The 25002-nt window shown below is 41.7% G+C and overlaps 3 protein-coding genes across 4 annotated transcripts; 1 reads left to right on the plus strand and 2 right to left on the minus strand.

Moving 5' to 3' along the window:
* Window positions 1-12983: 12983 nt before the first annotated feature.
* On the minus strand, window positions 12984-19182 carry b4galt7 (xylosylprotein beta 1,4-galactosyltransferase, polypeptide 7 (galactosyltransferase I)). 2 transcript variants are annotated; one of them, XM_049752112.2, is made up of 7 exons: window positions 18694-19182; window positions 17514-17552; window positions 16312-16650; window positions 15901-16126; window positions 15686-15769; window positions 15490-15594; window positions 12984-15003 (listed from the first exon to the last, which is right to left on the minus strand). In XM_049752112.2, the coding sequence occupies exons 1-7, from the start codon at window positions 18741-18743 to the stop codon at window positions 14848-14850; spliced, it is 999 nt and encodes a 332-aa protein (XP_049608069.1). In that variant the 5' UTR covers window positions 18744-19182; the 3' UTR covers window positions 12984-14847. The 2 variants fall into 2 exon arrangements, with proteins under 2 accessions (XP_049608069.1, XP_049608078.1); XM_049752121.2 differs by lacking the exon at window positions 17514-17552 and having other exon boundaries at window positions 18694-19179.
* A 207-nt stretch (window positions 19183-19389) lies between these two features.
* tmed9 (transmembrane p24 trafficking protein 9) lies at window positions 19390-21571 on the minus strand. Its single transcript, XM_049752166.1, has 5 exons — window positions 21383-21571; window positions 20946-21046; window positions 20674-20799; window positions 20452-20598; window positions 19390-20204 (listed from the first exon to the last, which is right to left on the minus strand). The coding sequence occupies exons 1-5, from the start codon at window positions 21528-21530 to the stop codon at window positions 20055-20057; spliced, it is 672 nt and encodes a 223-aa protein (XP_049608123.1). The 5' UTR covers window positions 21531-21571; the 3' UTR covers window positions 19390-20054.
* Window positions 21572-21767: 196 nt separating this feature from the next.
* Window positions 21768-23849, plus strand: tmem216 (transmembrane protein 216). The gene is made up of 6 exons (XM_049752205.2): window positions 21768-21862; window positions 22507-22520; window positions 22600-22693; window positions 22772-22864; window positions 23422-23623; window positions 23720-23849. The coding sequence occupies exons 1-6, from the start codon at window positions 21853-21855 to the stop codon at window positions 23733-23735; spliced, it is 429 nt and encodes a 142-aa protein (XP_049608162.1). The 5' UTR covers window positions 21768-21852; the 3' UTR covers window positions 23736-23849.
* The last annotated feature ends 1153 nt before the right edge of the window (window positions 23850-25002 follow it).

Genomic DNA, 25002 nt, shown 5'->3' on the forward strand with positions numbered 1-25002 from the left:
CACGAACTACACAACCAAAACTGGCTACTGCGCCCACTTGCTTTTGAATGGCTCATTATCATCTTGGCGCTAGTGTTGGCTCGTGAGTGAAAGATTATTTCAAAAGAACGAATTTTTTTTCAGTGAACGAGAGTGAACGAATCACTTCCTAAAGTGATTCGTTCTTGTTTCAGTTCATATGACTTCAACCAGTAGGTGTCGGTAATGCGCATTGAAGCTGGTGCCACCTCGCCGTAAAACAAAACGAAGAAGAAAATGACATAACTTCCTGTTCAAACTGCATTTCCCGTTCACCAACTGAACAGATCTGTGAGTGAAAGAGTCAGTGAGTGAGTGATTTGCATTTCCAGTTCATCGCGAGAACGGATCACTGAAGAAACGAATCCTGACTTTCCCGTTCGCGAACGAGTTAATGGGTGAACTGCCGTCCCGTGCATCAACGGATCAGTCAGTGAACGTGTTGCGTCTCCTGGCGTGAACTATGTAAGCCAGAATGTAGATTTACGATTTGCCAAGGAAAGAAAGAACCACTCACTGAAACACCACTTCTTCTATGCACGTTTTCTCCAAGCTAACGGCTAACTGTATTGCATGAAGGGATGCACAGTTATGCAACAACGGGGAGATTATGCTTCTCTTCGGGTAATCTTGATTTTTATAACACTTATAGTAGTTTTTAAATAACGTGTGTGTGTGCATACATACGCCTAAATATTGCTATCCAATATATGTACTGCAATTTCACATTAGATTGCTGGTTTGAAATTTACTTTTAATAATATATATATATTTTAAATAAACATTTGTTTTGACTTGTCTGGTGTTTTATTCCTTGTTTTTATATTCGCCAATTAAAACATAAAAATCAGACATTTGGTTAACTGCTTTATGTGAATATGTGTTTCACGTTGTTATAGGAGTTGGTGTCCCCCAAAATAACAAATGTCGGCATAACGGATGTTTTTTTTCAACCTTTTATTCAAACACAAACACATTCGATATAATAACACCATCAACTACAATCCAACAAATACAAAATTAAAACATCAATGTCGGCATAACGTGTGTCGGCTGGCATAGCAGCAACAGTGTCTGTCACTCACACGTGAATCTTTGTGAACGAACCTGAAAATGGCGGTGTACCTAGTGCCAAAAGTCCCAATGATCGTGAGCAGCAGGGGGAGGCCCCATTTCAACCCCTTACACTGAGTGCCAAGCAGGGAAGAAATGGGTACCATTGTTATAGTCACTGGTATGACTCGGCTGTGGGTTTGAACCCACAACCTCCCAATCTCAGGGCGGACACTCTCCTCTTAGGCCACTGAGCTGGTAAATATTTGTATCGTAATATAACACTTATAGTCGTTTTTAAATAACGTGTATACCTATATACGCCTAAATATTGTTATCCAATATATCTACTGCAATTTCACATTAGATTGCTGGTTTGGAATTTGCATTTAATATTATTATTTTAAATAAACATTTATGTTAAAACTTGTCTGGCGTCTTATTCCTTGTTTTTATATTCGCCAATTAAAACATAAAAATCAGACATTTGGTTAACTGCTTTGTATGACAAAATGTGTAGGTACACTACACGAGGTTAAAAAAAAAGAGAATAAATAAATAAAGGGTTAATTGCACAACAAAAGCATTTCCTCGCACCTGGGATCGAACCAAGCTCTTGCCGAGTAAGAGCCCGAGTCATTAACCAGTGGGCTATTTCGACCGGCAGTCTACAGTAGCTTGCACTGTTTTGTACGAGCGATGTGTATTCCACGTGAATTGGTTCACTCAAAATATTTGTTCAAAAGAATCGTTCACCAAATCGTTCGCTACACTTTCTTATTTTATTATTTTTTTTATAGTAGTTTTTAAATAACGTATATACCTATGTACGCCTAAATATTGGTATCCAATATATCTACTGCAATTTCACATTAGATTGCTGGTTTGAAATTTGCTTTTAATATTATTATTTTTAATAAACATTTATGTTAAAACTTGTCTGGTGTTTTATTCCTTGTTTCTTTATTCGCCAATTAAAACATAAAAATCAGCTTAATCATGCTTTACATGACAATATGTGTAGGTACACCTTCAATAGGTACACTACACAAGGTTTAAAAAAAAAAGAATAAATAAATAAAGCACAACAAGTTAAATTCTCGCACCCGGGCTCGAACCAAGTTCTTACTCAGCAAGACCTCGAGTCACTAACCAGTCGCCTATTTCGACCTGCAGTCTACAATTGCTTGCACTGTTTTGTACTAGTGATGTGCATTCCAGTTCTCAAGTGAACTGAATCTTTAGAATCGGTTCACTCAAAATATTTGTTCAAAACAATCTACACTTTCTTATTTATTTATTACCTCGTGTAGTGTACCAAAATATCCCATAATTATCTGCCTAAATAATTGTGACTAATTTAAAACTATTCTACTTGTTAATACCTACAAAATAACATATTCTAACCGGAGATTGCATTAACCTAATTTTCACATGGTCCTTGTTTACATTTTGCATTTGACACTGACAGCTGTCAAGTGCCACGTTAGGGCTCTTCTTGTGTAAGTTTTATTTGTTATGGGTTTTCTTTTGTAAGTTTAACTTTGGGTACTTCGAAAGTGTCATTTTAAATTGTACTTTGCTAGGTGTTCGTGTTCACAACGTGTTGTGATGACATCTGCTGTGGAGTCTTCACTGATCTCGTCGCTTGTGAGCTGCTCCATCCATCCATCCATCCATCCATCCATCCATCCATCCATCCATCCATCCATCCATCCATCCATCCATCCATCCATCCATCCATCCATCCATCTATCTTCTTCCGCTTATCTGGGGTCGGGTCGCGGCAGCTTTAGGAGGGACTCCCAGATTTCCCTCTCCCCAGCCACTTCGTCCAGCTCATCCCGGGGGATCCCAAGGCGTTCCCAGGCCAGCTGAGAGACATAGTCTCTCCAGCGCGTCCTGGGTCGTCCCCGGGGTCTCCTACCGGTGGAACATGCCCGGAACACCTCCCCAGGGAGGCGTCCAGGAGGCATCCTGATAAGATGCCCGAGCCACCTCATCTGGCTCCTCTCAACGTGGAGGAGTAGCGACTCTACTCCGAGTCTCTCCCGGATGACCGTGCTTCTCACCCTATCTCTAAGGGAGAGCCCGGACATCCTGCAGAGAAAACTCATTTCGGCCGCTTGTATCCGAGATCTTGTTCTTTCGGTCACGACCCATAGCTCGTGACCATAGGTGAGGGTAGGAGCGTAAATCGACCGGTAAATTGAGAGTTTTGCCTTTTGGCTCAGCTCTCTCTTCACCACAACGGACCGGTACAGGGTCCGCATTACTGCCGACGCTGCACCGATCCGCCTGTCGATCTCACGCTCATCCTCCCCTCATTCGTGAACAAGACTCCAAGATACTTGCCAGGTCGGACCAGCATCTTCCCCCACCATCGGAGCCAACCCACCACCAGGTGGTGATCAGTTGACAGCCCCGCCCCTCTCTTCACCCGAGTGTCCAAAACATGCGGCCGCAAATCCGACGTCACGGCTACAAAGTCGAGCATCGAACTGCGGCCTATGGCTCCATAAAACCATACATGTTCCATACACTGAGAGCAAGGCTTCCATAGGGTAGTGGTTAGTGCTCTGGGCTTTCACCCCAGCGACCTGGGTTCGAATCTCAGTGGAACCACAAAAATTTTATCATAGAAAATTTGCAACACAGTTGCTCGTGTTACTTACACTTCCTTAGAGCTAGGGTTAGGTTTAAAGTTAGGGTTAGAGCTAGAATTAGGTTTAGAGCTAGTGTTAGGGTTAGAGGTAGGATTAGGGTTAGAGCTAGGGTTAGAGCTAGGGCTAGGGTTAGAGCTAGGGTTAGGGTTAGGGTTAGAGCTTGGGTTAGGGTTAGAGCTAGGGTTAGAGTTAGAGCTTGGGTTTGGGTTAGGGTTAGAGCTAGGGTTAGGGTTAGAGCTAGGCTTAGGGTTAGAGTTAGGGTTAGGGTTAGAGCTAGGGTTAGAGGTAGGATTAGGGTTAGAGCTAGGGTTAGGGTTAGAGCTTGGGTTAGGGTTAGAGCTAGGGTTAGAGCTTGGGTTAGGGTTAGAGCTACGGTTAGGGTTAGAGCTAGGGTTAGGGTTTGAGCTAGGGTTAGAGCTTGGGTTAGGGTTAGAGCTAGGGTTAGAGCTAGGGTTAGGGTATGAGCTAGAGTTAGGGTTAGAGCTAGGGTTAGAGCTAGGGTTAGAGTTAGGGTAGTGTTAGGGCTAGAGCTAGGGTTAGGGTTTGAGCTAGGGTTAGGGTTAGAGCTAGGGTTAGGGTTAGAGCAAGGGTTAGAGCTAGGGTTAGGGTTAGAGCTTGGGTTAGGGTTAGGGTAGTGTTAGGGCTAGAGCTAGGGTTAGGGTTTGAGCTAGGGTTAGGGTTAGAGCTAGGGTTAGGGTTAGAGCAAGGGTTAGAGCTAGGGTTAGGGTTAGAGCTTGGGTTAGGGTTAGAGCTAGGGTTAGAGCTAGGGTTAGAACTAGGGTTAGATCTAGGGTTAGGGTTTGAGCTAGGGTTAGGGTAGGGTTAGGGTTAGAGCTTGGGTTAGGGTTAGAGCTAGGGTTAGGGTTAGAGCGAGGGTTAGGGTTAGGGTTAGGGTTAGAGGTAGGATTAGGGTTAGAGCTAGGGTTAGAGCTAGAGTTAGGGTTTGAGCTAGTGTTAGGGTTAGAGGTAGGATTAGGGTTAGAGCTAGGGTTAGAGCTAGGGCTAGGGTTAGAGCTAGGGTTAGGGTTAGGGTTAGAGCTTGGGTTAGGGTTAGAGCTAGGGTTAGAGTTAGAGCTTGGGTTTGGGTTAGGGTTAGAGCTAGGGTTAGGGTTAGAGCTAGGCTTAGGGTTAGAGTTAGGGTTAGGGTTAGAGCTAGGGTTAGAGGTAGGATTAGGGTTAGAGCTAGGGTTAGGGTTAGAGCTTGGGTTAGGGTTAGAGCTAGGGTTAGAGCTTGGGTTAGGGTTAGAGCTACGGTTAGGGTTAGAGCTAGGGTTAGGGTTTGAGCTAGGGTTAGAGCTTGGGTTAGGGTTAGAGCTAGGGTTAGAGCTAGGGTTAGGGTATGAGCTAGAGTTAGGGTTAGAGCTAGGGTTAGAGCTAGGGTTAGAGTTAGGGTAGTGTTAGGGCTAGAGCTAGGGTTAGGGTTTGAGCTAGGGTTAGGGTTAGAGCTAGGGTTAGGGTTAGAGCAAGGGTTAGAGCTAGGGTTAGGGTTAGAGCTTGGGTTAGGGTTAGAGCTAGGGTTAGAGCTAGGGTTAGAACTAGGGTTAGATCTAGGGTTAGGGTTTGAGCTAGGGTTAGGGTAGGGTTAGGGTTAGAGCTTGGGTTAGGGTTAGAGCTAGGGTTAGGGTTAGAGCGAGGGTTAGGGTTAGGGTTAGGGTTAGAGGTAGGATTAGGGTTAGAGCTAGGGTTAGAGCTAGAGTTAGGGTTTGAGCTAGGGTTAGGGTTAGAGCCAAGGTTAGGGTTAGAGCTTGGGTTAGGGTTAGAGCTAGGGTTAGGGTTAGAGCAAGGGTTAGAGCTAGGGTTAGGGTTAGAGCTTGGGTTAGGGTTAGAGCTAGGGTTAGAACTAGGGTTAGAGCTAGGGTTAGGGTTTGAGCTAGGGTTAGGGTTAGAGCTAGGGTTAGGGTTTGAGCTAGGGTTAGGGTAGTGTTAGGGTTAGAGCTTGGGTTAGGGTTAGGGTTAGAGCTAGGGTTAGGGTTAGAGCGAGGGTTAGGGTTAGGGTTAGAGGTAGGATTAGGGTTAGGGTTAGAGCTAGGGTTAGAGCTAGGGTTAGGGTTTGAGCTAGGGTTAGGGTTAGAGCTAGGGTTAGGGTTAGAGCTTGGGTTAGGGTTAGAGCTAGGGTTAGGGTTAGAGCTAGTGTTAGGGTTAGATCTAGGGTTAGGGTTAGAGCTAGGGTTAGGGTTAGAGCTAGGCTTAGGGTTAGAGTTAGAGCTAGGGTTAGAGCTAGGGTTAGAGCTAGGGTTAAGGTTAGAGCTGGGGTTAAGGTTAGAGCTAGGGTTAGGTTTAGAGCTGGGGTTAGGGTTAGAGCTGGGGTTAGGGTTAGAGCTAGGGCTAGGGTTAGGGTTAGAGCTTGGGTTAGGGTTAGAGCTAGGGTTAGAGTTAGAGCTTGGGTTTGGGTTAGAGCTAGGGTTAGGGTTAGAGCTAGGCTTAGGGTTAGAGTTAGGGTTAGGGTTAGAGCTAGGGTTAGAGGTAGGATTAGGGTTAGAGCTAGGGTTAGAGCTTGGGTTAGGGTTAGAGCTAGGGTTAGGGTTAGAGCGAGGGTTAGGGTTAGGGGTAGGATTAGGGTTAGAGCTAGGGTTAGAGCTAGGGTTAGGGTTTGAGCTAGGGTTAGGGATAGAGCTAGGGTTAGGGTTAGAGCTTGGGTTAGGGTTAGAGCTAGGGTTAGGGTTAGAGCAAGGGTTAGAGCTAGGGTTAGGGTTAGAGCTTGGGTTAGGGTTAGAGCTAGGGTTAGAGCTAGGGTTAGAACTAGGGTTAGATCTAGGGTTAGGATTTGAGCTAGGGTTAGAGCTAGGGTTAGGGTAGGGTTAGGGTTAGAGCTTGGGTTAGGGTTAGGGTTAGAGCTAGGGTTAGGGTTAGAGCGAGGGTTAGGGTTAGAGGTAGGATTAGGGTTAGGGTTAGAGCTAGGGTTAGAGCTAGGGTTAGGGTTTGAGCTAGGGTTAGGGTTAGAGCTAGGGTTAGGGTAAGAGCTTGGGTTAGGGTTAGAGCTAGGGTTAGGGTTAGAGCTAGTGTTAGGGTTAGATCTAGGGTTAGGGTTAGAGCTAGGGTTAGGTTTAGAGCTAGGCTTAGGGTTAGAGTTAGAGCTAGGGTTAGAGCTAGGGTTAAGGTTAGAGCTGGGGTTAGGGTTAGAGCTAGGGTTAGGTTTAGAGCTGGGGTTAGGGTTAGAGCTGGGGTTAGGGTTAGAGCTGGGGTTAGGGTTAGAGCTAGGGTTAGGATTAGGGTTCATTTTTTTTTTTTTTTTCAAAAAAAACTACCATTTATGGTAGTTTTAAAAAAAAAAATGGTAATGCTTTTTCTTTTTTTTTTAAACTACCATGTATGGTAGTTTATTTTTATTTTTATTTTTTCCAAAAAAAAAATGAAAACGCTTTTTAAAAAAAAAAAACTACCACACATGGTAGTTTAAAAAAAAAAGAAAAAGCATTACCATTTTTTTTTTAAAAAACTACCATAAATGGTAGTTTAAAAAAAAAACTACCGTGTATGGTTGTGTTTTTTTTTTAATAAAAAAAAAAAAAAAAAACGAAAACATGGTAGTTTTTTTCTTTTTTTTTTTTTTTTTGGGGGGGAAAAAAAAAAAATGAAAACGCTTTTAAAAAAAAAAACAAAAAAAAACTACCATACATGGTAGTTTAAAAAAAAAAAAAAAAAGCGTTACCTTTTTTTTTTAAAAAAACTACCATCCATGAAAAAAAAAATGAAAACGCTTTTAAAAAAAAACTACCATACTTGTTAGGTACCAAGTATGGTAGTTTTTTTTGGAAAAGAAAAAAACGAACCCTAACCCTAGCTCTAACCCTAACCCTAACCCTAGCTCTAACACTAACCCTACCCCTAGCTCTAACCCTAACCCTAACCCAAGCTCTAACCCTAGCTCTAACCCTAACCCTAGCTCTAACCCAAGCCCTAACCCTAACCCCTAATTTTACCCTAACCCTAGCCCTAGCTCTAACCCTAACTTTAACCCTAACCCTAACCCTAACTCTAGCTCTTACCCTAGCTCTAACCCTAACCCTAGCTCTAACCCTAACTCTAACCCTAACTCTCACCCTAGCTCTAACCCTAACTCTAACCCTAACCCCGACTCTAACCCTAACCCTAGCTCTGACCCTAACGCTAACCCCTAACCCTAGCTCTAACCCTAGCTCTAACCCTAACTCTCACCCTAGCTCTAACCCTAACTCTAACCCTAACCCCTAGCTCTAACCCTAACCCTAGCTCAAACCCTAACCCTAGCTCAAACCCTAACCCTAACTCCAACCCTAACCTTAGCTCTAACCCTAACCCTAGCTCTAACCCTAGCTCTAACTCTAACCCTAAACTTAACCCTAGCTCTAACCCTAACCCTAGCTCTAACCCTAGCTCTAACCCTAACCTCTAACCCTAGCTCTAACCCTAGCTCTAACCCTAACCCTAGCTCTAACCCTAACTCTTACCCCTAACCCTAGCTCTAACCCTAACTCCAACCCCAACCTTAGCTCTAACCCTAACCCTAACCCTAGCTCTAACCCTAACTCTAGCTCTAACCCTAACTCTCACCCTAGCTCTAACCCTAACTCTAACCCTAACCCCTAGGTCTAACCCTAGCTCTAACCCTAACCCTAGCTCTAACCCTAACTCTAACCCTAACCCCTAGGTCTAACCCTAGCTCTAACCCTAACCCTAGCTCTAACCCTAACCCAGACTCTAACCCTAACCCTAGCTCTAACCCTAACCCTAACACTAACCCCTAACCCTAGCTCTAACCCTAACTCCAACCCTAACCTTAGCTCTAACCCTAACTCTAACCCTAACCCCTAGCTCTAACCCTGGCTCTAACCCTAACCCTAGCTCAAACCCTAACCCTAACTCCAACCCTAACCTTAGCTCTAACCCTAACCCTAGCTCTAACCCTAGCTCTAACTCTAACCCTAAACTTAACCCTAGCTCTAACCCTAACCCTAGCTCTAACCCTAGCTCTAACCCTAACCTCTAACCCTAGCTCTAACCCTAACTCTAACCCTAACCCTAGCTCTAACCCTAACTCTTACCCCTAACCCTAGCTCTAACCCTAACTCCAACCCCAACCTTAGCTCTAACCCTAACCCTAACCCTAGCTCTAACCCTAACTCTAGCTCTAACCCTAACTCTCACCCTAGCTCTAACCCTAACTCTAACCCTAACCCCTAGGTCTAACCCTAGCTCTAACCCTAACCCTAGCTCAAACCCTAACCCTAGCTCTAACCCTAACCCAGACTCTAACCCTAACCCTAGCTCTAACCCTAACCCTAACACTAACCCCTAACCCTAGCTCTAACCCTAACTTCAACCCTAACCTTAGCTCTAACCCTAGCTCTAACTCTAACCCTAACCTTAACCCTAGCTCTAACCCTAACCCTAACCTCTAACCCTAGCTCTAACCCTAGCTCTAACCCTAACTCTTACCCCTAACCCTAGCTCTAACCCTAACTCCAACCCCAACCTTAGCTCAAACCCTAACCCTAGCTCTAACCCTAACTCTAGCTCTAACTCTAACCCTAATCCTACCTCTAACCCTAGCTCTAGCTCTATCCCTAACCCTAGCTCTAACACTAACTCTCACCCTAACTCTCACCCTAGCTCTAACCCTAACTCTAACCCTAACCCCTAGCTCTAACCCTAGCTCTAACCCTAACCCTAGCTCTAACCCTAGCTCTAACCCTAACCCAGACTCTAACCCTAACCCTAGCTCTAACCCTAACCCTAACGCTAACCCCTAACCCTAGCTCTAACCCTAACTCCAACCCTAACCTTAGCTCTAACCCTAACCCTAGCTCTAACCCTAACTCTCACTCTAACCCTAACCTTAACCCTAGCTCTAACCCTAACCTCTAACCCTAGCTCTAACCCTAATTCTAACCCTAGCTCTAACCCTAACCCTAGCTCTAACCCTAACTCCAACCCTAACCTTAGCTCTAACCCTAACCCTAGCTCTAACCCTAACCTTAACCCTAGCTCTAACCCTAACCCTAGCTCTAACCCTAACCCTAGCTCTAACCCTAACCTCTAACCCTAGCTCTAACCCTAATTCTAACCTTAGCTCTAACCCTAACCCTAACCCTAGCTCTAACCCTAATCCTACCTCTAAACCTAGCTCTAGCTCTATCCCTAACCCTAGCTCTAAACCTAATTCTAGCTCTAATCCTAACTTTAAACCTAACCCTAGCTCTAAGGAAGTGTATGGTTATATGGTTACACGAGCAACTGTGTTGCAAATTTTCTATGATAAAATTTTTTTGACCCTACTGAGATTCGAACCCGGGTCGCTGGGGTAGAAGCCCAGAGCATTAACCACTACCCTATGGAAGCCTTGCTCTCAGTGTATGGAACATGTATGGTTTTATGGAGCAGCTCACAAGCGACTAGATCAGTGAAGACTCCACAGCAGATGTCATCACAACACGTTGTGAACACGAACACCTAGCAAAGTACAATTTAAAATGACACTTTCGAAGTACCCAAAGTTAAACTTACAAAAGAAAACCCATAACAAATAAAACTTACACAAGAAGAGCCCTAGCGTGGCACTTGACAGCTGTCAGTGTCAAATGCAAAATGTAAACAAGGACCATGTGAAAATTAGGTTAGAATATGTTATTTTGTAGGTATTAGTCACAATTATTTAGGCAGATAATTATGGGATATTTTGGTACACTACACGAGGTAAAAAAATAAATAAATAAATAAGAAAGTGTAGCGAACGAATTGGTGAACGATCCTTTTGAACAAATATTTTGAGTGAACCGATTCTAAAGATTCAGTTCACTTGAGAACTGGAATGCACATCACTAGTACAAAACAGTGCAAGCAAATGAAGACTGCCGGTCGAAATAGCCGACTGGTTAGTGATTTGAGCTCTTGCTCGGTAAGAGCTTGGTTCGATAAACACCCTTTATTTATTTTCTTTTTAAACCTTGTGTAGTGTACCTATTGAAGGTGTACCTACACATATTGTCATATAAAGCATGATTAAGCTGATTTTTATGTTTTAATTGGCGAGTAAAGAAACAAGGAATAAAACACTAGACAAGTTTTAACATAAATGTTTATTAAAAATAATAATATTAAAAGCAAATTGCAGTAGATATACTGGATACCAATATTTAGGCGTACATAGGTATATATACGTTATTTAAAAACTACTATAAAAAAATAATAAAATAAATAAGAAAGTGTAGCGAACGATTTGAGTGAACCGATTCTAAAGATTCAGTTCACTTAAAACTGAAATACACATCGCTCGTACAAAACAGTGCAAGCTAGTGTAGGCTGCCGGTCGAAATAGCCCACTGGTTAGTTACTCGGGCTCTTGCTCGGCAAGAGCTTGGTTCGATCCCAGGTGCGAGGAAATGCTTTTGTTGTGCAATTAACCCTTTATTTATTCTCTTTTTTTTTAACCTCGTGTAGTGTACCTACACATATTGTCATATAAAGCAGTTAACCAAATGTCTGATTTTTATGTTTTAATTGGCGAATATAAAAACAAGGAATAAGACGCCAGACAAGTTTGAACATAAATGTTTATTAAAAATAATATTAAAAGCAAATTCCAAACCAGCAATCTAATGTGAAATTGCAGGAGATATATTGGATAACAGTATTTAGGCGTATATAGGTATACACGTTATTTAAAAACCACTATAAGTGTTATACTACGATACAAGTGTTTACCAGCTCAGTGGCCTAAGAGGAGAGTGTCCGCCCTGAGATTGGGAGGTTGTGGGTTCAAACCCACAGCCGAGTCATACCAGTGACTATAACAATGGTACCCATTTCTTCCCTGCTTGGCACTCAGTGTAAGGGGTTGAAATGGGGCCCCCCCCCTGCTGCTCACGATCATTGGGACTTACCGTTCATCCTCACATTCTGCAGGAGCCTGATCATTGAATCAGGTGTGTTTAATGAAGGAAACTTGGAAAACATGGAGGAACGCGGCCCTCGAGGACTGGACTTGATGAGATACATATAGCTGTGGAATTGTAAACTTGGTTAAGTATTGTAATAGAGTGTCTGAACGAATGAATGATCAAAAATAGGACTTAAACCATGACTGTTTCAGCCTTGAGACATTTACATTTGCCGACATGAAGACCCCACTTAGCTATGTCTACGTACGTAGACAAAATCTATGTCGAACTCATCCATGATTTGTAGATATAGGCGTGTGTGCATCTGTGAGCATCGTTTGCGTAAGATGGCTGCAGGGCTACTCTCAGCTCAAGTATATAATTGTGACAAATTCTCATAAAAAAACAACCTGTCAGCCCCGAGGCCAAAAGTGTCAACAGTCACGCAACTTCCAGAAAGCTCCTTGAGAAATCACCAGACCTTGGGGGATTTGGGGGACGGGCGGTGGGGGGTAGCTAATAGCTAGCTAATAGTTAGCTATTAGCGAATCAACACCCCAACAGACGCACACACTAATTACCACCTGTACTACAACTATGACAAGAATGTGAGAAACTCATAACTCCCGTCAGACATTACTAATCAACTTCAGGAAACACTTAGCCAATGTCAGACATGACAAGTCAACTTAGAAGACAACGTAGACTCCCTTTCAGACATGAGTAGTTGACTACAGGGCCACCATTTTAGACATCATTAGTCGAGCATAGCAATTCCTGGGCCACTGTCAGACATTACTAGTCAACTTAGTCACTGGTACTTACTAAGTCAGGTCAGAAATGAAAAGTTTACAACAACACTGGACCACTGTCAGACACCACGAGACACCTTAAATTTAAAGAAACATAAGAAGCATTTGCTTGTTTTTAGGTCACTGGCCAGGTTCATCGTCGCTAGTGTGTGACGCCTTTTATTTGAAATGGAAAACTTGGAGTTTGGGTGAATTTTGGGGAACGTAAAAGAAGAATTTCAATATATACTGAATGAACTGAAGTTGGACTACTTTGATCAAATTGTGAAATGTAAAAAAATGGTGGTTTTATGCCTCATTTCATTTTTTTCTTTGTTTTTGAGCTTTAGAGGGAGCCACAAATTGGATTGAATGGAGCCAGAGCTCTATCTAGTGGTAAAAGAGCAGAACAGTGAACAGAATTGATTTACTGTTTCAAGAAAAATGGTAAATTTACATATAATAGAATTGGCTAAGCGCTCAACAATATGTAACCAAACAACAACAGCAAAAAAAGAAAAGAAAAAGAGCCTCCCAGATATAAGTTCCACTCAATTGAGAATGTGAAAGTACCGAAGATCAAAAAGTAGACAGAATAATAAAATATTATACAGGTACCGTTTATTCCCAACAAAATGGCAAATGAGAGCTACGATATAATCGTTCAGTGACATCATCGTCTTGCACGTAACAGGGCGTCCGTCTGTGGAGTTCCTCAAGCAAAACTACAGTTAAAAAAAGCACTTATAAATAAGAAAAATAAAGCATTTAAATAATTCCATTGCATTTCTTTCATTTGATGCGATTTTCTGTCAACACTGAGTAACAAAAACAGAAATGAAAGAAACTTGGGCTGTGTAAACTTTTGTGCTCAGGGGCCACGTTTGGCTTAAGTAACCCACATCAGAGGTGTTTATTGTTGTTGGTCTTTATTATTCGGATAAAACTGCAATTGATAAAACTAATATTTAATTAAATACAAAATGTGTATGAAAATATTTTATTTTACCATCATGTTTACTTTTTATTCTTCACAATAAATGAATTTTAAAATTAGAACCTGACAAATGGAAAATAAATAAAAATGCTTAGGGACATTTTCTTAGTAGAAAACAAATTAAACTTAAATAAAATAATGTAGAAAATGATTTTATTTTAAGAATAGACACTCATTTTTTTACTTAAGTTAATTGACCAACCACTTATTTAACAAAAATTAAAAAAAGTTGCATTTAAAAACATTTACAACATATTACTAAAGAGAAATTAACTGACTAGTTAAGATTAAAAATGAAAAAATAACTAACCATATTTTGGAAAACTAATCTATACAAAGAAATTATTATAAAAATTACTGATCTTTATTGTTATTTTCGATGTATCCAATATTTACTTTTTTTAATCAAATTTTATTTATGGACAAGCAATCAAGCTGTGATTTAATGAGATAATTTAACACAAACAGAATCAGTACATTAATATATTACATGGATAATTTGGAGTGCAAGCAATGTGTAATTAACGCAAAAAACAAATTGTAAGAAGACAATTTTCATACACATTTTTAATAGGTATTCTTTTTTTAAATAATTTTTTTTTACCATTTTTTAAATGTGATCCTTTTTGACTAATATTGGACTTTTTCTTGACAAGGAATCCATTTTTAAAAACATTTTGCTAAAAATAATGAAAACACGAAAACTACCATTTGAAAGATCCCCCCCCACCCCAAAAAAAAAAAAAGTTTGCTGTAGCGGTGACAAGAATCTTGTTGAGGAGGGCACTGCCAGCACGTTGCACAGCGTCTGGCCGTAGCAAAAGCAACGGCGCCACTTACTGCTTGCTCCTCTTACACTCAATTTAAGGCTGTGTTGGGAATCACGAAAATGAGATTTCATGTCGTCATCACCAGATTTAAAGTCATAGTTTTCAAGAGGATCTTGAAGTAGGACGTTCAGACAACATGTGAAGCCAGGATATATCCAAACATGGAATCACAAGTCTACATACCACAGTTTCGGTAAATTGCAGTTTTGATATTCAGCCTTTATCCCCCAAACATGGTCGGTGGTCAATGTACGTCACCAAGTTGACCCTTCAAGTCCTCATGATATTTAAATTCATCATGTTGACTTTTAATCTCACCAGGATGACTTTAAATCTTGTATTTTGTTTCTTGTTGTGTGACACTAACATGCCGTCTTACTATTATCTCAAGTATATATTTTCTTTGAGTGTGTATGTGTGTGTGGGGGGGGGTGACAGATTTTGTATTCAAACACCCACTAAAGGTTGGGAAACTTGATTTGGAGGATCGCCACCATTTACAACATAGTAACACCACCAAATAATTATTTCAGAAGTAGGAAGAGAGGCATTCCCAACGCAGCCAAATTGTGCTTCAACTGCTTTTTGTTCAAGAGCTATCCAAAATAAAAGACACGATTACTTTGCCTGTGTGTCCTACATGAGGAGGCACCAGGGGGTCTGGTCTTGGTCGCACTCCAGCCTGGTATTGATGACTGTACAGGGAGCGCCCCCTATAGTCAGCTCCTGGCGGGATTCCACTTGGTAGCGCAGGTTGCTGAGGCCTCCTTCAGGATCCACTTTGAACTGCTCCTGTAAGCCACAAAAATATTTCCTATTAAGGTTGGCTTGCTAAAGACATCCGAGAGGAGGGTCGCTGATGGTGTAGAGGGTAACATTTGCCTGTCTTGTGTGCTGACGTGAGTTTGATTTACACATGAGGGTGTATGTGTGCGTGTGTGTGTGTGCCAAGACGAAAAAAATAAAATCAGTCCGAGAGAAGTTTCAATTTGTCTTACACTCACTGTATCCAAATGACATTGGTCTAATTATTTTTGTTTTTAATCTGAGAAAATGTTATGTTGACCAGTAACCATCCGATTATTAGGTAACAATAAAATAATGTTCTAAAATTGTACTTTTTTACAACCCACTTATCGTTGAATAAAAGGTCAATACAAAATGTAGTAAATCTACTTGAACCACCGTGACAAAAAAAAATAAATGTTTTAGTTGAATGCTAAAAGCAAACAAAGCGCAACAATAATTTTTGTCTCTTGAGTCCATGCCGTGACCAACCTGCTTCTGAGCCGCCACTCGCTTCTGGTCCCGTTTGCGCCAGGCCGAGTCATGCACGTGCAGGAAGGTTTCGTATCCTGTGGTGATGTTGCTCGGCCGGAACAGCTGTACATTGGCATTACAGCTTGGATGTGAAAGAAAAAACAACAACCAAAAAAACCTACCAGCATTTATTTTGAAGAGACACGCCACCCACCTGCAAGCCTGCCTTTCGTAGACGTCTGTAAAACTCGTCGTCCTCACGGCCCCAACCCCAGAAACGATTGGACATCCCGTTACACTGCGCAGATAATTGGTTAAAATGAAAAATTAACAAGCATTTAAACGGCAACTATATCACTCCATAATGTAAAATTGGTCGTGTCACAAATGCAAAATGCAAAACGTGAAATTCCTCATGCTGGTGATTACCATTTGGTAATGCTTCTTGGTGAGCAGCAGGATGCCACCCACGTAGGTCCTGTAATGGTAGAGGGGGTGAAGCTCTGGGGATGCCACGTGGAAGGGCCCGTCAGCTGGGAACCCGTAGTTCAGCGCGTCGTTAAGAGGCAGCAGGTCCACATCGTGCATGGCCAGGTAGTCCGTGTCGTTGGGGCTCTCCAGGTAGCCCACGTTGATCAGCGAAGCCCGGTTGAATCTGCCGGCCACCGCAAGACATGCTGTCACCATCTTTGAGCTCTACTGGAAGAGCTAACAAATGAAGCCTTTCGCCACGCGGTGAGGCTGGATGACACTTGCGTACGGGCTCCTAAAACGAGTTTCTGGATTTCTCCACACAATAACTGAAGCCCGGCCACAACTCGAGACACGGCAGCGTCTCACCTGTAGTGGTCCACCTGGTTGATGATGAGGATCTGGTGTGCAATCTTCTTCTTGTTGAGGAAGGCGTGCATGAAGGGCACAAAAACTAGCAGCTCATCGAAGCGCTCGCGGAAGGGCACCAACAGCGCCATCTTGTGAGGACCCCACGTCGACTCATCTCGCCGGTGGCTATCGGACCGGCACAAAGGGGGCGGCTGCTCCGGGTGGCGTCCGTCCCGCTGCGACGAGGTGGCGGCCAGGTCCGCTGAACAGCTGAGCTGCAGCCACAGCAGAGACGCAAGCAGCAGCAGCACGCAAAGGCCGAACAGCTTGTACACTGTACAGCGGCCCCATGCTAACCTGAACACACAAGCAGCATGACTACGTCAGCGTAATTATTTAAAAAACAAAAACAAAAAATACACAGCGTCGCTTATAAGTCTGTATCACGTTACGTTACCTTATATCTCGATGACCGTTAAAGAAAACCCAATTTATATTATATCAATTATATATAGAGATATAAAGTGCACTAGATTTCACTCCCAAGAAATTAGCTGAAAGCTAACACAACACAATTCACAGCAATTGAATGCACATGCTTTAAGTCAAGTTCAACAATCATTTTTATTGTTCCAGCAAGCAATGTATTGTTTCACTGGGAGTCAAAGCTCCTCTATAATCTGTCATCATTTTATTTAAAAACATTTTAGTTGATTTGGAAAGAATGCTTGTGGTGCAAGAAGACACATTTATTGACATGCTCACACACATCAGGTGGTCTCATTTAAAAAAAGTTTTTTTTGCACAAAATCAAACTTCATATTAATTTGTATTATTTTGTGACGGGATTGAGACAGTGCTTCTCAAAGTGTGGTCTCTTAAATGATTAGTGCAAGACTCAGATTTAAACAAAAATGAAAATCAATGACTGCTTTTGGATGCGACGTATTCGCATCTCGACTCGACATATAAATCGCATTGAATCTTTAGAATGGTTTTAAGCTTTTTAATGTATTTGTTCTTACCTATAAAAAAGTGATTCCCAACATACCCACAACGTGCATGTCACAGCGCCTAATAATATTAAATGCACGTTTAAGGAATGTAATTGGAGAGGTAATTACTTGTTTTAGGTGTAAACGTTTGAGAAGCACTGTATAAAGATGTTGCAGAGTACAAATGACAAGTTTGTGTGGAATTCCACTCACTCTTTCACTTACTCTTTGTCTTTCCGGTCTGCAAATTTGGCACTGCCGTTTCTTCAAACAATTCATTTGATTAGGGAAAATGTCCAGTTCAATATATTAATTGACAGAGATGGGACCAAGTCACACATGTGCAAGTCTCAAGTGAGGCTCAAGTCTTAACCTTCAAGTCTCAAGTAAGTCCCAAGTCATTTTTTTCTTGGGCAAGTCAAGTCAAGTCCTAAATAGGTCATGTCAAGTCCAAGTCAAGTCCTGAAATAGGTCAAGTCCAAGTCAAGTCACCTTATTATTGCAATTTTACCCGCAGAATCTGATTTTAGTAACGTGAAAAGACATAGATATAAGTAACTTTAAGTAACCATCATTGTCCAATGTGTCTAACCTGTTTAAAAAATATGACAATAATTTGGATTTGCACTGTAATTACTGATATTCAGTAAAATACACCATGGAATCAAACAAAAAAGAAATTACCTCATACAATGATTGACAGCTTAATCGAAACAAATGAACGTCTTCCGACAGTGTCTGACACATTTGAATTGCAAATATGAAAAAATAATCTAAAAAAATGTGAAAGTAGAAACACATTAAAGAGCATTAGAAACATTTTATGTTTCATCTGTAACATCTGGAGACACCAGAGCTCTATAAACTTCAAACGGACAAAGTTTGGAGTTGTCGTCTGGCTGTCTGAAATGTTTCTGTTGCATATCGTGCACTGTGCTGTCCGTCTTTTGCAGTCATAAAAGTCATTCCGATAGCCGAAGGTACCGCTCCCGCTGCATGTCTGATATAAAGGGGCGTGATTCTAGAGAGAGGGCACGACTGATTAGATTGACAGTAAATCACGACTGTTGATTGACAGAGTAGCGATCCAATCATCACAACGCCATTCTCAGCCTGCGCTCCTACCGTGTTATCGATATTACTTTTTAAAATGTATTATTCATTTTATATTCAAAATGAAAACATAAACTAAATAACACTGAAGTCATTCAAGTCATCGTGTCCCAAGTCAAGTCAAGTCCCGAGTCTTTAAATTCCAAGTCGAGTCTCAAGTTTTTTTTATTTTTGTCAAGTCAAGTCACAAGTCATTAAAACAGCGGCTCGAGTCCAAGTCACAGTGACTCGAGTCCCCATCTCTGTTAATTGATATATAGTTGACATGAGGTTGGTTTTACATGAAATTTACCTTCTCTCCTCCTTAAAGTACAGCACAGGTTTCCTCCTCGATGAGAACATCGTGCTTCTTCAAGTTTACTTTTTTAATCTCTCGGGTGAGTCCATAATATCCGCCATGCTGAGAGTAGCTCACGTGTAATCGGACTTCATTTCAACTCGTCCAGTAATGAGCAATTCTTTTCGCCCGGCCAAGAGTCGCTCGTGTCGGCGGAGTCCTCTCGTTTAATGGGTGGACACGTAGAATGTAGCATTAGCATGTAGCATGCCTGCGTTGAGCTACGCGATGCTGATCGTGAGAAGCTGGCGACGTAACACGCTACGAGCGCGTTTAAAACGGACACGTCACCAACTTAGGTGAGCGGTCAAAAAATATTTTTATGATTTTTCCTCTTGAAAAGACACAAAACAACCCTTTAAGAGTTGAATGTGATTGAGTTCGACTTACTTCCTGCTTCAGCGGAAACAAAGCATCCAATTATTGGTTCCTAGGCAATTTGAAAAGGTACCGGACACTCAATTGACTACCTGCTATAAAAAAAACAAAAAACAAAACATGACTACCTGGTTGAGCGGAAACAAAGCACACATAATTATCCCAACCCAATTAGGTAACAACGCAGATTTCTCGCCAACAAACACGATTACAGCGGAGATTCAAAACGCTTTTACGTCTCGCTGCACCTAAAATTACTTTGCATTGCCACTCTAATGATCAATAGACTTTATTCGAACATCTTTTGAATCAGTGCATTTAATATCAAATTTTATTGGAAGCAAAACTATTTAAAAAGAAATGGTTTTCTCTTAAAAACCAAACTGGGCTAACCTTTAAAGATGAGTGTAGAACAACACAAAAAAAATGTATTTTCATTAATTACATTTTGACACAAATATCCATAAAAATATGACAGTGTCACACGACTGACAAATTCAACTTCCTTCCTGCATAGCTGAAATGTCGAGCACGCTAAAAACAGCAAAAAAGTGGACATTCACACTGGATGCAGTAACTCGTTTTTTCACTTTTCATTTGTTAAAACTCATACTTTTTTTGGGTGGGGGGGTATAACTCGAAAATGAAATAGTTTGACACAAGTTCAAATGTGCAGTGATCACACGTGATGTCACACATGCAGCACAATGTATGACTTTAAGTCGTCAACGTCGACTTTTGAAATAGGAATCCGTCAGTACGCGATGCCGTGGGCCTGCTTCACATTTCATTGGATAATCCAAATACTTCCGTCCAAAAGGAAATCATAAATATTAGCAATGGTCTCAAGTAACTTTTGTGCACAGCATCCCCGCACTATACTGCATCTCTTTATAGACTTGGAGCACACCCCAAGTAGCACTCACACACACAAGCTTTTACACCAGCTTCTTGGCCTCGAAGAAGCTCTTGAGGTGTCTCATCTGCCAGATGCCGATGGCCACCAGAATCAGGGTCTGCACAATAGACCACCATAGGACGCGTTGGTTGGTGCTCTCGCTGGTCTGGCGGAAGCGCTCCTCCCGGAACTGCATGATACACATGAACATCACTGTAACAGAAAGTCACCTGGGGGATGATCCAAAAAGTCTTCCTTTTTCACCATTTGTGTATGATCCAGTATCATCTTAACCCTGAGCTGCATAAGTTTTTTTAAACTACTTATAGTTTGAAACCCTAACTCTCGTTTTAAACTCTACTTTGAAACCCCAACCCTAGTTTGACACCCTAACCCTAGTTTGAAACCCTTATCCAAGATTTCTTATCACAACTCACCCTCTGGTAGTTCTGCTCCTTTTGGATCTGGTCCACCTGCTCCACCAGCTGCCTGACCCGCAGCTGCAGTTCTGATAGTTTGTCTTTGGCGGCGATTTCGGCGTAGTTGTTGGCGTGCTCGCCCACCTGGATGTCCAGGTGGACCCTCTGCAGGCAAGCAGAAAACACCGCTCAAAACAAATGGATGCAGAAGAGGGGGCACATTGTGTGGCGCATCCTCACCAGCATGCCTCCGGCGAAGAGGGAGAACTTAGATGAGTTGGAGTGCAGGCAGATCTGATGTTCTCCGGGCGTGTGAGATGTAAAGGTGAACCTTCCCTCGGAGCCGTATTGTCGAGACATTATCACCTACCAAAAAATAAATTTGAAAACAAGGGGAGACCTAGCCGTGGCCTGCCCAACCGATTATTTAGCCACTCAGAATGCTGTCCGAGCACCGTTGACTGTCTGACTTGTCACGTGTCTCAACAACAAAGTATGTCTATCCTACAAACCTTCTCATCGGGGTCTTTGACCTCCACAAACATGCCCAGACCCTGAGTGGCTGGCAGATATTCTTCTTTGTGTTTGTCGTACAGCTGAGTCCTATAGTTGCCTGCAAACACATGGGATTCATGTCTACATTACATGATAACTCTTCTTTTTGTCACAAACACATGACGTAAGATCCCACCGAGTGTGCATCACAGTAAAGATCAATCAAAGCTTCCAACTTAGTCTAAAACAACTTTATGGGTAACATTTGTATTTTGAAATAAATTTACATCTCAAGTATTGCTAGGTGAAATGACGGAACATTGGACAGAAAGTTCAGGTTTTAAATCACACTTGAAGAAATGTTGCGCAACTTTGAGAATGAACGATATTGTCAAAGTTTGCGAGTTAGATGTTAGCATTAGCAAGGCCGTTTCCCCGTCTCGAAGGCACTCACCGATAATCATCGTCTCATCTGGGATTTCTTCTATGAAACATTTCTTCTCCGTTTCTCCGATGTGGAAGTACAAGGCGGTGATGAAGCCGTAAAAAATATTGAGAATGAAAAACAACAACAGAGCCGAGCACGAACCGACAGGCGCCATTTTACTGTCAGGAGAGAGCGCTACTGCGCCTGCGCACAGGCGGCAGTGCCACATCAACCAAAGCCTCCGTCCTAGCCAATCAACGCTTTCGCAATTTTTTTACTTATTTTTTTAAAGTTAAAACTTAAACACTTGGCATCAAAACAAATGAGACACACCTGGATATATATAAAAAAAATAATTACAAAAACATCGTAAAAATCGTCATTTAAAAAAAAAACACTCAGTAATGCAGCTTTCATACACTAGAGAGCAGTATAATAACAAAGTACTACAAGCGAAGAAGCCCACTTCCGCCGAGCTGTTTCCAGGGTTACCAGAAATGGCGCCCGGTGAGTAGCGCAATCGCTTAACCGATCAAAAAATGTCGCCATTCACAAGAAATTAACGATTTAATTTTATATTTTGGAAGTTACAGTTCCGATATGTGTTCATGCAAAGTGCTACCACGCGATGACCTTTTAGTGTGATCTATGTAAAGAGCAATACGTAAGACTGCTTAAACTGCAATGCTTAGATAAAAGCGAAACTCTGATTATTGATTGGAAACTTTATAAACACCAGCTACCAAATGTTTAAATTGTCGGTACCGAAGCTGACATTATCAGGCAAATTAAGTTAGCTTTGCGTCAGTTTTGTGAAGGTAATTGATGATTTGATAAAAGTACAACTACAGTTTAACATTTAAGTCAAAAGTTCCGATTCAGAACATTTAATGAAGTCAATGTTTAAATAGCAGACTCTGAGATATATTTAATTATTTGTCTATTTAAATTATTTTTCGTGAATTTGAATGTATGAAAAAAAAAGCGTTACCCTGGCACAATTAAAACAAATACCAAAACGTGCTTTAATAGTTTTGCTTATTTTGTGAAATGACTACATTGCAGTCAACAATAAAATAAAGTTTGAGCTTAACAGCGAGGCACATTGCTTCTCATGCCGTTTTCACTGTGATGTCATTGTTTGTCTACAGGTAACCAACCAATTGTATCCTTCACGTGGTTTCATGTCGATTGTGTGTGTGCTTGACCTTGTTCACGTGACCTTGACTTGCTCGCACCCTCAGCTGTCGTCGACTGCCCTGCAGGTGCTTCTGTACCTCAACTGCTGGTACTTTGCTGCTTTCTTCCTGGCAGATGTGCTCATGTTCATCTATAAAGGTTGCCCGTCTGCAAATCTTCAACTACTGTGAGCATCAACAAGTTTCTTTAAGATATTTTTATGCTTTTTCTCTGCAGGTCTCTTGCTACCCTATCCGACAAGCAATCTGATCCTGGATGTAGTGTTGCTGGTTCTCTTCCTGGGTTTAGAGATTCTGCGCATCTTCTATGGTGGGTGCTGCAAGTCCTTTCACTGATTAATGAGACATGGTAGGAACATTTTAAATTAAGGCAAACATGCAAGACTCCAAAAGCCGCATTGTTTGAAAGCATCACGATATTTGATTGACTTACATATGCGCAAAAATAGGTTTCTGTAACGCCTCATTCTGGTGTGTTACTTTGGACATTTTCGGATTTTCTTAGAGACAAACCGATTGTGCTTGACTGCTAGCACTTTTTAAATATGTATACTACACAGATGGCTGTTAATGTTAATTTTTAAAGAAATTCGAATTTTGGTCTTTGTGTGGGCCATGACTGAAAAAAAGACAAGAAGTCTGACAACTTGGGTGGAAACAGCCATTTTCAAATCAGTTGGGTCATTTACATAATTTCCAAACCACACTCCAGACCAATTTGAGCATGTCTTACATGAGTAGACAGACCCACAAGCAACCATTTGAAGGTCACGTTGGCCTTTTCCCAGTGTTCTTCAAAGATCAACTTCTTGATGTGGATGAAGACGATTGAGACAGGTGATAAGAGCGGTGTTGTGTGCGTGTCAGGATGGAAGGGCAACCTGTGCGAACACGCGGTGACAACGGCCGTGTCTCTGTTCCTGCTTTTGCCGTGCATCACGCTGTCCATCTACTTCTTGCTGCTGCAAACGTTTGTTCTGCGTCTGGAGTTCCTTCTGGGCTTGGTGCTGCTCTGCTTCTATGGCCTCCAGTTCCTGCTAAGTGTGCTGGCCTTGTCGTCATTTGCAAGGTGAGACGATTGCAACCCTAGCGAGCACCCCCCCCCCCCCAAAAAAAAAAAACGCTCATATAATCCCACTAAAATGTTCATGTTTACGTCCCACAGATCCAAAGTTTACTGAAGCGAACCAAGCATCACATCAAAAACTTCAAATTTCATTTGTACATAATTTTGTCCCACGTCTTGAAATTTTTACTTTTTTATCAAAAGAACCAATAAAGATCTGAACACAATATCTCAATAGTCTCTATTAACAACATCTTGTGTCTTTCTTCTAATATCTGTTACATCCATCCATCTTCCGAATGTCAACAAATCACCTATTGACCCCACAAATTCACGGAACACGTGGTGCGAATAGACAGCAGGTGGCGGCAAAGTGCTTGACTGAAGTTAAGACGACCTGGCCTTAGGTCAAAGCAGAAATCAAAATGACAGAAGAAACGAAGCCTTAATGTCCTCAGAGAATCTTTAGAGTTTCCCCAGATAACCACCGGCTTGTTTTCCTGCATGATGAAAACTGTCTGTCATTGTCACATGCATACGCGAACAAGCAAAAGCGTGTCTTCGTCACAGTATCGCTCAACTAGTTGAGACTTGATTCAGTTTAGTCTCCAAACGCTGCTAATCTGATGGCAACATATCATGTCGATAGTGCTCGGTTGATGGTGTCCTAAAATCTCATTTGCATCCACAAACTTTTACTCCCACAGTTGGAATTATGTCAGCATGTCCCAACATGTTCATAAAAACATGGAAAACATTTGACTCCATTACTGAAGTTGTTTCAAACCAAAGCACGCACACACATTTATGGCAAGTGGATGTCGTGACCCGTCACTCCCCTCTGGGACTGCAACAAGCAAATGTGGAAAATAAATGACCGACTTCCAAAGTCCTCGCGAGGCATCGCTACTAAACGTCCAAACAAAAAAACAGCACCCTTTATGTCTTGTGAAATTACAACTTCAACTTAGAAAATACACTACAAAACATACAAAACAGCTTATCTTGTGTTTTAGTTCCCATTTGATTGCCTTAATTAAAGACAAGACAGTTTTGAAATATGTAGCCATTGAAAGCTTAATTTTCTGACAACCAATCAAACTCAATGTTTGTTTTTTTGTTGAATTCAGTTGTGCTCCTTCAGTGTAGTACCTCAATCTGCCACAACATGCCAAGGCAGCACTGTGATTTACTGGAAAAGATGCAGCAGAATTTTGAATCATTATATTCCAAAAATTCAAAGAGTCACTCCCCCCACAATATAATTTCCCACTAAAATAAATAAATAAGCAACCCCCCTTTAGTTGCAATGAGGCAAATCATTCGAAATTCAAAATGTTTAGTTCATTAATCTTCCGTCAAATGTCTTTGAGTGCAGAGCG

The sequence above is a fragment of the Syngnathus scovelli genome, chromosome 1 (assembly GCF_024217435.2).
Source record: "Syngnathus scovelli strain Florida chromosome 1, RoL_Ssco_1.2, whole genome shotgun sequence".
NCBI classification, from domain to species: domain Eukaryota; kingdom Metazoa; phylum Chordata; class Actinopteri; order Syngnathiformes; family Syngnathidae; genus Syngnathus; species Syngnathus scovelli.